The sequence below is a fragment of the Nicotiana tabacum genome, chromosome 19, assembly GCF_000715075.1.
Source record: "Nicotiana tabacum cultivar K326 chromosome 19, ASM71507v2, whole genome shotgun sequence".
Lineage (NCBI taxonomy): Eukaryota > Viridiplantae > Streptophyta > Magnoliopsida > Solanales > Solanaceae > Nicotiana > Nicotiana tabacum.
Window position 1 is genome coordinate 108098977 of NC_134098.1, and position 13418 is coordinate 108112394.

A 13418-nucleotide genomic window follows, 5' to 3' on the forward strand; every position below is an offset into this window, starting at 1 on the left:
TCTTTTTTTTTCTTTAAACTTAAATTATTTACAAAATACCCCATATATCCTCATTTAAAATATTGGGGGTATTACATATATTTCGGCTGAGGATTTGGGCAATGGACCTGGACGGGCGAGTGAGCTTCTTGGCTTATTGATCAGATGAGTGGTTAAGAGATTCTGTGTGTTTCTTTCATTATCGGCAGTGTATGAAGATTTTGAACGAGGTTCTAATCGATATGAGGTTTACTACCGATACCGAATTTATTTTTGGGCAGCCATAGTGGTCAGCAATTATTGATGTGAGTATCTGAGTGATGGGGTATATCATGTGATTATATTTTGGGTTATAATTATGACTTAATACAACTTGTTCAGGCTTATACAGTGTGTAGATGCTAGATTCGGGCTTTGTAAACAATTCCGAATGTTGGAAATTTGGGTTCTAAGGCTTATGAGCTAAGGTTGAAGTAACGATCTCCAGTTATCTTATGTTGGTAGGCTTATATAGAGTGGGGTGACGTGGGGTCACCCCCGGGTATGTGCATGGTAAGGTTACACCATGATTTGATGGCCTTGGAACGACTCTTGGCACGTTCGAGGACGAGCTTATATTTAAGTGGGGAAGAATCTAATGACCCGACTGGTCGTTTTGAGAATTTGCACTTCGCTCAGCAGTTTGAGGGCACGGGTATCTCCGCACGAGGTATTATGACTTGTGTGAATCATCGGTTTTGGTTTTCAACCTATTTGGAATCAATTTAGAAGAATGAACTTCAAGATTGTAGCTTTAAGTTAGAAGAGTTGACCAAGTTTGACTTTTTTAGTATTTGACCTCGGATTGGAGTTTTGATAGTTCCGTTAGGTCCGGATGGTGATTTTGGACTCGGACGTATGTCCTAATTTGCATATTTCTAGAAGGATTCGGCACTAATTAGCAAAAGTTGGAAATTTGAAGGTTTGAAAGTTTATAAGTTTGACCGAAAGTTGACTTTGAGGATATCGAATTCAGATTATAGTTCCGGGAATTGGGATAGCTTCGTTATGTCATTTGGGACTTATGCGCAAAAATTTGAGTTCATTCCGGGTTGATATGATATGCTTCGACGTAAGTTTTGGAAGTTTAAAGTTTAAAGTTCAATGATTTTGATTTGATGTGCGATTCGTCGTTTCGAGGTTGTTATGCGTGATTTGAAGCATCGAGTTCATTTCGTCATATGGAACTTGAAAGCAAAATTTGGCATTAGTTGGAGTTGATTTGATATGGATCAGACGCTTGGTTGTGATTCTAGAAGTTCTTGAAGTTTGTTGTGATCCTCATGCGTTTTGGCATACGATTCGTGCTTTTAGAGGTTATTTGATATTTTGATTGCGCGAACGAGCTCGTGTTGTATTTTTGGACTTGTGTGGGTGGTTGGTTTGGAGCCTCGGGGGCTCGGGTGAGTTTCGAATTGGTTTCGGAATGATTTTTATGACTTTTGAGTGTTGGTACTGGTGTCATCGCATTTGCGATATTTTTGTCGCAAATGCGACTATCGAAATTGCAAAGTGGCCCTCGCATTTGTTAAACTGGGCTGCTGGAGAGAAATTCGCATTTGCGAAGAAATCTCTCGCATTTGCGAAGAGTGGTTGTTCTCTTTTGGGAGGATTCATGTCGCTTTTGCGAGGCAGTTGTCTTCGCATTTGCGAAGAATTGGGTCACAGATGCGACCTTAGCAGGAAGTCTCCTGGTTTGCTTTTGCGACGAATTGTTCGCTTTTGCGGGGTTCGCATTTGCGAACCCCATGTCGCAAATGCGACATCTGCAACTTGCATATAGCTGGGTAATTCCGAGACTTAGCTTCATTTTGTTATATGTTGAACCCTAGCTTCGATGGGAGGCGATTTTGTGGAGGAATTTTCGTACCAAACCATTAGGTAAGTACCTCTAATCAATTTTCAATTATATTTTATGATTATACGTTAGATTTTAACATCAAATTCATGAGAATCTAGGAAAAATTTTGGGGACTTTGTCTAAGTTCTGAAAAAAATGAAAATTTGGGAATTGAGAGTCGAATTGGAGTCGAATTTGAAAACAAAACACATATATGAACTTGTGGGGCTATGGGTAGTCAAGACCTACCCTTGAACCCAAATTTTGACCAGGCGAGCCCGGGGTTGACTTATGTTGACTTTTTAGAAATTGTATAAAGATCAAAGCTTTATTAATTGAAATTATTTTCTCTTGCATTGTGTGATGTATTTAAGTCGTCATTGGCTAGATTGAGCCGAGCGGAGGTGAATTTGTAAAAGAGATAGCTAAATATAGGGTTGAGTTAGCCGAATTGAGATAAGTGTTTTGCCTAACTTTGTTGAGGGAATTTTTCCTACTAATTTCTATTGTTTTCTACATGCGGGGGCGATACATATATGAGGTGACGAGCATATATGCATGTGCCATGATTAATCATGCTCGGGGGTAAATTATACGACTTATTGTACTTTGTAGAATTATGTGACACTCTGGTTTTATGTCTTCTTTGACTTCTACATTTCTATGAATATGATATTAAATGCTAGAAACCATGATTTGGCTTATTATAATTTGATTAAAACTTGACGCATTTTGTGAAATAATTGATGTACTAAATCTGATCGTTATTATATTTAATCACAAATACGACGCTATGACCGTTATTCTTGAGATTTTCAATTATATACTTGAGTGGAAGATCATTTTTGAGACTTGTTGAAATACTTGAATAATATAGTACTTGAGATTTATTGAATTGTTATTGACTTGAAAGTCATGATTGATGTTCAATTGGAACATTCGTTTAAACACTCTCCTTGATATTTTTTATGCTTTTCACATTGCTTTTCATTGATATACAGGTGCCTCGTGAGGAAGAGTATAAAACACGAAGGGTGATGCTGTGCCATTGCATATATATTATCATGTGAGGGAGAGTATAAAGAACGAAGGGTGATGTCGTACTTTTTCATATATTTTATCATGTGAAGGAAAGTGTAAAGCACGAAGGGTGATGCCGTGCCATTTCATTTGAGTGTAAAGCACGAAGGCTGATGTCGTACCATTTCATTTGAGAGTAAAAACACAAAGGGTGATGACGTGCCATTTTATTTATATTATCATGCTTTTATATTATCACGAGTTTATGGCACAATGGGTGTTTTCGTGCAGGCGAGGACGAGGGACATGCATTATGTTGTGATATCATTTCCTCGTGTATACGCTCATGCCTTTACATTGAGCTGTCATTGTAGTACCTATGTTTCCTATGTGACTTGTCGTAATGGTCATGTCTTTTGTTCTCTATGTCAATTTTTGTTGTGTTGCACATGCCTTCTACTTGCTTAACTTGCAAATATCATGCCTACTTCATGTTGTTATATTTACATCCATGTCGTAACTATTTTGTTGCTCTTTAATACAAGCCTTATACCATACTAGTCATTCATGTCTTTACTTGTTAGCTTATAAAGATCAAGCTCCCTCTTCTAGTTTGTTATATTTACATCTAAGCTTTCTACCATGTTAATTAGTGAAATTTATGTGCTTCTACCATACTCACTGTCATTACTTTTGTGCCATCTATCTCGTCTATTTCTATTTTCTATATGTTTCCGACTTGTTATGTGTTACTATCTGGGTACTCTCTACTTAGTGGACATTAATATTGTAAATTATTCTACCTGGTTGGTACTGCTACATGCACATTTGGCAAGGATGAGATAAATACACGAAGGGTGTTGCCGTGCTAATTGATTTGACACATATTTATGCATATATGGTGAGGGAAGAGATAAAAGCACGAAAGGTGTTACTGTGCCATTTGACATGATATCTTGAATATATTTCTCATACCAAGAAAATTAGGAATCTACTACTGAGATTTCTCCTAGTAATCGTTTACTACCTCGCATGGTTGTTTATGGTACCCTTATCTATTATGTTCTATATTTGCTCCTACTATTAGTCTACTGCACAGGTTATAACGATGAGTATCTTTTAACTAAAAATCCTTGTCACTATTCGACGAGGTTAGACAATATACTTACTGAGTACATGGGGTCAGTTGTACTCATACTATACTTCTGCACCTTGCGTGTGATGTCGGGAGCTAACTCTGAGGATGTTCGTGCATTTCGGATAAAGCTGCCACTTGCTATTGGTAGTTTTAGATTTTGTTAATCTGTTTATGTAACTTTCAAACATAACATATATTTATTTGTACCAGCTTTGTAAAATCCCAAGTCTTAGAAGCTCATGATTCGTACTACAAGTCCTTGGGTTATATCGTTTAAGTGTTTAGAATTCTTTGCTTTTTTCCTATAAATCTCATTTAGATTGTATTGACCGTTAGTTGGCTTACGTAGCGGATCGAGTTAGCTGCCATCACGACTAGTGAATTTTGATTCGTGACATAAAAAAATTCTTCTTTTTCTTTTAACAAGTCATACTTAAAACATAAGTATGATTTAGGAACAAATTCGCTTACAATTAGGCTAGTTATACATCGCAGTCATTCTTGTGGTAATAATCCAAAAGTCAAAAGGCCATAATTCAAAACACAAGGTCAGTAGTCAAATCTAGTAACTTCTCAGTCGGCTCTTCCTTCCTTCTAAATAGTAAAAAAGAAAATGGAAGGGGTAGATTACAACCAAGCCGAGCGTTTTCCTTGTTTATACAATAGTTTTAGTGCTCTACTTAGGGGTCAGTTTAGTTGAAAACAATGTTTTAAAAGGCGTGGGCGTAAGGCGAGACATTTTACATATGTCTCAACGAGGCGTAAGCTCTGAGGCACGGGACATAAGCCCTATAAGTATTTAATTTTTAATATTTTATAAAATAATATAATGACAGTAAATATTTATAAACAGGTAAAATTGCATAAAAATTGAAGAAAACTATAAATACGTGAATATATATATGTGTGTGTGTGTGTGTGTGCGCGCGCGCGCGCGCGCGCACTTCATCCCCACAAAAAACTAATCAAAACAATCTATTATACGCTACTTACAAGCACAAGTAATTTGAGTCTAAAAGAATAAAGTTTTCTATATGGAGGAACAAAAAGGATGATTAACCCGCAATTTGAACTTTGAACTTGCTGCTATGAAGGAGAATGTAGTTCTCTTTGTATTTGTAAAAAAAATTAAATATTCGTTACTTTTGGGAGATATTAGCAGACTAGCGGACAAGATAAATAATTGGGAAAGACCATGAATTAGGGCTTCAATCAATAAAAAAGGTTTTGACTTTTAAATTTAATACTTTTGAGTTCCTTTTTAAACCTTTTTGAGTAATTACCAAACTGACTTTTGAGAATTTGGGTATTATATGAAGGACTTATTCAACAAATTTTGCTTTAATTTGAAAAAGTCTTCGGGGCTTACTCCTCACTAAAAAAAACGCGCCTCGAATGCCCGAGCGTACGCCCCAAATTGCTGGGCGTACGCCTCTTGAGACTTTTGCCCCACATCATCGCCCCGGGGCGTTTTTGATACGCCTCGCCCCAGGGCTCGCCCTGAAAACGCCTTTTAAAATAGTGGTTGGAAAGAAGTAATTCCAAGATTAATTATCCCCGAATTAGTTGTTCCACCCTTTCATGGAGATAAAAAAAATACTACAATCCCGGGATAACTAATCCCGAGATTAATTATACCGTAACTTTATCCCAACCAAATATAGGATAAACATTTCTTAAATTTAATCCCGCGATTAATTATTCCTTATCCCTTCTACCAAACGACCCCTTAGTTTTAGTCTTGTATTTCTTATTCTGAGATTTCTGTTATTACTTGTTGTTTCTTTCACTTTAGTTTTATGATAGCTTTGCTAATGTTGCCGCTTGTTGGTACTCCTTCTTTTTTATTTTTGAGTCGAGGGTCTACCAAAAATAATCTCTTCACTTTCTCAAGGTATGAGTAAGATCTGCATTCACACTATCTTCTCCATACCCCACCTGTGGAATTACACTGAGATGAGTAAGATCTGTATTCACACTATCCTCTCCATACCTCACCTGTGGAATTACACTGAGATGTTGTTGTACATTACAACCTAGTGATTAGTAATATGGACTTGAGCATAGATTTGGATCTATACTCTTGGGCTTTGTTGTTTTAAGGAGAAAAAATGACACTGTATAGTCGCTGTAAAAATAATAGCCGAAAAATATATAAAATTTGTATGTCTTTTATATATATATATTGTCACGATATATATAAAAATTATATAAATTTTATATATTTTTTTGACTACCAAATATAAATAGTTTCTGGCGTAGGCTAAAAATGTTAATACCCTTTTAAGGAGAGAGTTGGGGCTTAACATTTCATTTCGTTTTGGGTTGTGAGACGAAAACACGGTGATGGCCCTTATACTTTTGCTTCGTGAGTCAAGCCTTGTACTTCTGCTTTGGGCTAGCATGGCCCACTTCTGTAAATCAGAGTGTAAAGTACATTTTTTGGCTGATTACACAAATAGCCATATCCCATAACATTGCATTAAAAGTTCGCCACTTTTGAAAAATTTGACCAGTGGTCTGAAGGTCGATAAAAAACATTCGAAAGTTCAAAACAGACGAGCTGATTTGTTTAAATTTCAAGATTAATGACCACGATTCTAATATTGAAAAGTTGTCGATTTTGAATACAAAGGGTGTAAATTATCCCTTTTGTTTTTATTGTTTGGCTTACTTGCAATTGCAAGGTGAAGGAGAAAGAACAAAGAAATATTACAGAAAAGATCCAAATACACTCTTCTAACTTTTTCAATTTGCCTTAAATATTCTTATTTTACCTCGCACCTTGTAAAACTAACACTTTACCTCTCATTTCAAATATGCCTATCTCACTAATAATTTCTTACTGTGAATAAGAACGTGTGGGTATACTATTTTATTTGTTAAATTCTTTACCTTCATCATGAATTATTTAAAAATAATTGATGTCTTTTTCTTTAAGTAATTTATTTGTCTTAATCATGATAAAAAGACAAAAAAAATATATTTAAAAACAATCACATGAATCATATATTTATTAGCTTGACATAAATATAGAGGGATGATATGCGTCGCAAAATGGGAATATATATATATATATATATATATATATATATATATATATATATATATATATATATATATATATATATATATATATATATATATATATATATATATATATATATATATATATATATATATATATATATATATATATATATATATATATATATATATATATATATATATATATATATATATATATATATATATATATATATATATATATATATATATATATATATATATATATATATATATATATATATATATATATATATATATATATATATATATATATATATATATATATATATATATATATATATATATATATATATATATATATATATATATATATATATATATATATATATATATATATATATATATATATATATATATATATATATATATATATATATATATATATATATATATATATATATATATATATATATATATATATATAGAAATACGAGTATATTTTTAGTCGTTCTCAAAACTAATAGCCGATAAAATATATATATATATATAATTTTTTTTGGTTAAAAAATATAATTAGTTTTGACCGGTCAATTAATTTTATATTTTTTCCTTAAAATAGGAATGACCCAACCCAGCCTGACCCAATACTCATATACGTAAGTTAATCCTTCCCTCATAACTTAGTTCGGAATGCATGAAATTCTGATTAAAAAAATAAGGAAATAAAAGGTATAATTAGAGAGTACTTGAAATAAAAATGCTATCGATTTGAATAAAAATCTTGAAAAGAAAAATAAAAGATAAAAGTATCATGTTTTGAAGGATTTACTATTCACTTTTAGTATTACTTTAATTTTTATATATGAGTATTGGGTCGGGTGGGCCAGGTCAGGTTGGCTCATCCCAATTTTAGTGGGCCAGGTCGAGTTGGCTCATCCCTATTTTAATTGAATTATTATTTATTAAACTAAAAATAAGAAAATAAAAAATCACAAAATAAAAAAATACTACTGAGAAATTATATTTTCCAATCACTATGATTTTTGTGTGAGTTAGTAAAAGTTTTATGATTTTTGTGTGAAAAAATATAATTATATGACTTTGATGAAAAAAAATCATAGTTATATAATTTTTGTGTGAGAAAATAAAATTATATGACTTGTGAAAAAAGTCATAGTTATATGATAATTTATAAAATTTACCCATAAAAATTATATAAATTTTATATACTTTTTCGATTAACGAAATATAAATAGGCGTTGGCATGGGTTAAAAGCGAGAAAAGCCCGTTGGGAAATAACACAGGAGCGACACCGTTTGACTGAGTTTTTGGTGGTTAAAGTCGGTTAGGGATAGTGTACACGACAACAAAATCCTTCATCGCCCATGGGTGGTACATCGTCGGAAGCTTCGAAAATTTTCCCGTTTTGACTTCAAACTCTTTTAAGGAAGGCGGCTGGAATTTTTCATCTCCAAATACCGTGGAAAACAAAAGTGGATTCAGAGGAGAATAACCCATGAAATTGGTAACCCCAATGGAGGAAGAAAAAGAGAAAATGGTGGTGGCAGGGTTAATTGACAAAGCCACCAACTCTACTAGACCGGAAGTGGATCCTCGCCTTCTCAAAGCCATCAAATCGGTGGTCCGTTCATCTGATTCGGAGCTCCGACTTGCTGCCCATACCCTAATGTCCCTCATGAAACGTGACCACTCTCAGGTCCCCCACCAATCTTTACAGCATTTGCACAGTACAATTTTGGTCAATATAAATTATTATTGGTTAACCCCTAATTTTGTTCGTTAGACAAATTATTTAGTATTGGAATGAAAGTTAAATGAATACTGAGGATTGATATATCCTGCACTAACTACGTTGGAATTGAGACATAGTTAATTGATTGATATTGGTGATTGGTGTTCTTTAAAAAAAAATAAAAAATTTAAAGGGTGTTGTGTTTTGGTGGATTATTCAATTTGCGCTTTACAAAGGTTTGTGCTTTAATGCTGTAGTAACTAAGAAACTGGTCTTTTTTCTCGTCACGGTGATTAAGCTAGCAGCTTTTTCTATGTTTGAGCCATGGGACAAAAAGAAATGAGTGTTTTTAGTTTGGTCAGAGACTTGTATGTTAGCAATAAGTGCTGGATGTAGAGAATGTCTAGTTTTAGAGAAACTCTAATATGCTTTAACTGACTAATTATTTACCAGTTTTGAAAGCAATGAGTCTGAATAGAGATGACTAGATAGATAGAATTTATAAAACCCTTAGTTTGGCATTGAGGTTTAGTTGATTGATTAGAGCAAATGCCTAATCAAATGTTATCAATTAGTGATTCAGCTATAATTTTGTTTTTGCCAGTCCATTTCAATATTTTTTTGTTTTTGTTTCTGCCAGTTCTATTGGTTGCCAGTTATTAAAAAAAAAAAAAAAAAAAGACATCGTCACCGCAAATCAATAGAGGAGGACTTGTCAGTTGAAGTCCATAGGAATTTCGAATTTCATACCAACTGATGTTTAACGTTTATTATTTTACGCATGCTCTCTCAATGATATCAACATTCTGTATTTCCCTTGTCCTGAAACAGAGGAAGAGCAATTTCTTCTATTCGTTAGCTTTACATTAGGAATCCATTGAGCAGATCTCTTTCTTCACAGAATTGTGGGAAGGATTATTATCATCGCTACGATATTGTATTGGAAATAGAAGCTGAATGTGTTCATTCACTCTAATATTATAATCAGTAAACATAAGTTTTGTTATTACAACTTCATCCATTTCTTTAGTCTGCCTAAGAGAGTTTTCACTAATGCAATTGGACTCCCTTTTGATAGTGTAATATCTTTGAGGGTCTAAGAGAGTTTTCACTAATGCAATTGGACTCCCTTTTGATAGTGTAATATCTTTGAGGGCCTTTGACATGGATTTATATGATCATTGGTGGTTGTTATCTGTTACTTATCAATTGGAGGCATTGGCTTTCAAATATGTTTTTCAACTTTTGTCACTGCAATATTTTGAAATTTTCTATGCCAATCGTATGTGCAAGTCAATGCATTGAAGATTACTCAGGTTGGATTTTAAATAAGATGTAGAATTATTGTGGAGGGTTTGGGTGACATTTTTGTGAACCAATTGAGGATATCGTCATAAATGCAGTGGATTTATCACTCTGGTCATTGATAAAATAGTTAGTTTAGTACATCTTTTGGAAGGGGAAACTTACTTTTAGATTTCAGATAAAGCCTGATTCAAGATATAGTCTCCTCGGCGTATGCCAGGATGATGTCCGCTTTCCTAGTGTAATATTTACTCCTTGTTGTACTTGTCATAAGTAATACTATCAGTTTAAACATTTAGCCACTTAGTTATCCAAGGTAAAGGTTTCTCTTACGAAGCAAGTGAAAGTCCAAGATGAACTATGATTCACAATGCCGTAGTACGTTGTTGACTTCTTGTCAAGGAGACTTTACTAGAACTTAAGTGGGAGCACTTACAAGGATGACTTTTTTCAACATGGGAGGTGCTTATGACTTTTCAATTATGAAACCCCAGATATGGTCTGGGATACTTTCCTGATTCACAAACTATTTCTGTTAATTGGATTAAAAACTTGTGCTATGCTACATTCATCCCATGGAGTTTAGAAACAACTTGACATATTTGTGCATCACCTCCTGATAGTAACTTGATTTATGGGTTTCTCTTGACAGGTACGATATCTCGCTCTTCTCATAATAGATGAACTCTTCGTGCGCTCAAAACTTTTTAGAACTATTGTCATTGAGAACTTGGATCAGTTACTCACTTTAAGTGTTGGGTTCAGAAGGACTCTGCCACTTCCACCTCCTGCTTCTGTTGCTTCTGTGTTACGCATCAAAGCAATTGAGTTCTTAGAGAAGTGGAATTCTTCATTTGGCATTCATTATAGGCAGCTCAGGTTGGGGTATGACTATTTGAAGAATACCCTCAGGTTTCAATTTCCAAACTTGCAAGCAAATGCAGCTAGGCTTCAGCAGGAAAGGAGGGAAAGAGAGACGAGGACAAAGGAGATCCTACTGAAGAAATTTGAAACCTTGAAGGAGAATCTTGCTTCTATAAAGGATGAAATTCAGTTAACAGTTGATGAAATTGGCGAGTGTTTGAACATTTTAAGCACAAAGGATGAAGAAGATATATTGTTGCCTCCTTTAGATGATGAAGAAATTGTGGAGTTCCGCAACTCTGAACTCCGTCAAATCCGTCTTGATTCTTTGAAGGAAGGAGAAAAAATTAAAGAGGACAGTGAAAATAAAATTGTGTTTGATGCATTAAGGGAACTATTCAAGATTCTAGTGACAAAACATATGGTCACAGTGCAAGAATGGATCTCTGTTCTCATAAGAGTGGAAACAACAGACACTAGGTTTAGGGACTCCACATTAAAGGATCTTATTGATATTCATAATCATCTCAAATCAGTGAAGAAAAAATGTGAAGAATCTGGTTGCACTCTTCCTAAAACTAGAAGTGCCGAGGAAGAAGACATTTGGGAAGAGGGCAATGTGGAGGCAGAAAATGGAAAATTACATAAAGTGCCTGACCAAAGTGGGGATTGTTCCTTGGGTCTGAATTTCAGTGGAATGAGAGTTGAAGCTCCTGAATGTGGTAATCTTAACGTAAGAGGAAGTGATAAGCTGCAGATGGCCAATGGTGGCAGTGAAACAGACACCTCTAGAGGTAAGCTTTTAGCTGAAGCTCCGGTTATGAGTTGGGGTTCTTTCTTGGATGATTGGGGATCAGGATCAAGCAGGGATGTTTTGGCGAACCAAAGAGGATTAGATCTTGATGGCCATTGGGGTAGGGTGGACCGTGATGCTGTTATTCCTGCTGAAAAAATTGCAGAGTTGAAAGTCCATGCAACTGTTTATAGGGAAGATCCTGTTGAAATCCAACCATGCAGGGCCCCTTTGAGGAATGGAGGACTGTGTCAGAGGAGAGATTTGAAAGTTTGTCCATTTCATGGACCTATTGTTCCTCGAGATGATGAAGGTAACCCAATTGATTCAGATCCATCAACCGAAGATCAGGCTGCAGAGTCGGAGCAACAAGAGCCCATCAATAGATGCTCTTCAGTAGGGGGGAAAATACATGATTTAGATGATAAACTTGTGGAAAAATTAGCCAAGCAGGCTGTAAAAAATGTCCGACAGAGAGACAAAGAGGACACAAAGAGAAGAGAGCATGACAAACAGATTTTGAAGCGGGCGAAGCTTGCAAAAGTTCGAGAACATAATCAAGAAGTTCTACGTGATGCTGCACTGGCGTCAACCTCAAGATCCTTATATGCTGGAGAAGATCAAGATAGAGCTTTGTCGTCCGGGAGTAAGAAAGAAACTCTGGCATCTATGTTAAAAAAGAAAAAAACTGCCAAAGATAGATTGGGTCAAAGGCTTCTTAACGGCCGTGCTAGGGATGCTACCGTAAGGCAGTTAACAGTCGCTGAGGATGCTAATTACCGTGAAGCCTTTCCAAATCAGTGGTAGGATAATGAATCAATGCTATCTATTTCTCTCATAGGTTATTGACATTGTTTCTGGGTGTTGTATTTTGCTTGTGATATTAAGGTTGCTCCTGGTGGTTCAAAACATTCTTTTTCTTGTTCTGTCCCACTTCCTGCTTAGAATTTAGGTTGCCAAACTGTAAATCTTTACATTATACATTGGAACATCCTTTTCCCAATAAATGAGGAGAAATTTTGACAATCACTATGGTTTTATATGCATTGCATGTTTTGTTCTTCTTTACCTTAACTCGTCGTATATCAAAAGGAAAAATCTGCAGTATCTCCGAAGGAGAGAACTCTCAGGTCACCATATAGAGTCAGTCAAATCCACACCAATAGGCATACAAAGCAGTGAAGGATTTCAAGTACTAGAATTTAAATGATGTGATTGCTTGTTTGGTGATGTCGTACAATTTCCTTGACATAACATATTAGTTTTTGATAGATTGATTGTTGGTTCTTCTATTCTATAGCCTGTAGTATGTCAATTACATGACTCCTGTTGTTAGTGTGCAATCCAGCAGTTAATTAAAAAATCAACGGCATAGAATGAAATGAAACCCGTTTCTTGAGTGGAGCAATAAACATCTACTGACGCATGACACCACCCTTGTGGTACTTAACTAAAGTAGATCTTTTGTAGGTTGACAACATAAGAATTCCAAAACCAACTTTTTGCTTTAAGTAATTTTATAAAATTCATGAAATTAAAATATCGTATGTATAGATCCTTGAAAGTCAAATAAACATCAAATGAAAAGTCAAGGCGAGGGGAGGGTAGAGGAAAAGGTGGAGAAACGTCGTGCAATGATTAAATAAGATTGCAACA

The 13418-nt window shown here is 34.7% G+C and overlaps 1 protein-coding gene and 1 pseudogene across 1 annotated transcript; both read left to right on the top strand.

Moving 5' to 3' along the window:
- LOC142173638 (ATP synthase subunit alpha, chloroplastic-like) overlaps nt 1-13418 on the top strand; it is a 312381-nt pseudogene that overhangs the window by 213638 nt on the left and 85325 nt on the right.
- Nucleotides 8324-12788, top strand: LOC107786949 (UV-stimulated scaffold protein A homolog). Its single transcript, XM_016608463.2, has 2 exons — nt 8324-8764; nt 10758-12788. The coding sequence occupies exons 1-2, from the start codon at nt 8564-8566 to the stop codon at nt 12567-12569; spliced, it is 2013 nt and encodes a 670-aa protein (XP_016463949.2). The 5' UTR covers nt 8324-8563; the 3' UTR covers nt 12570-12788.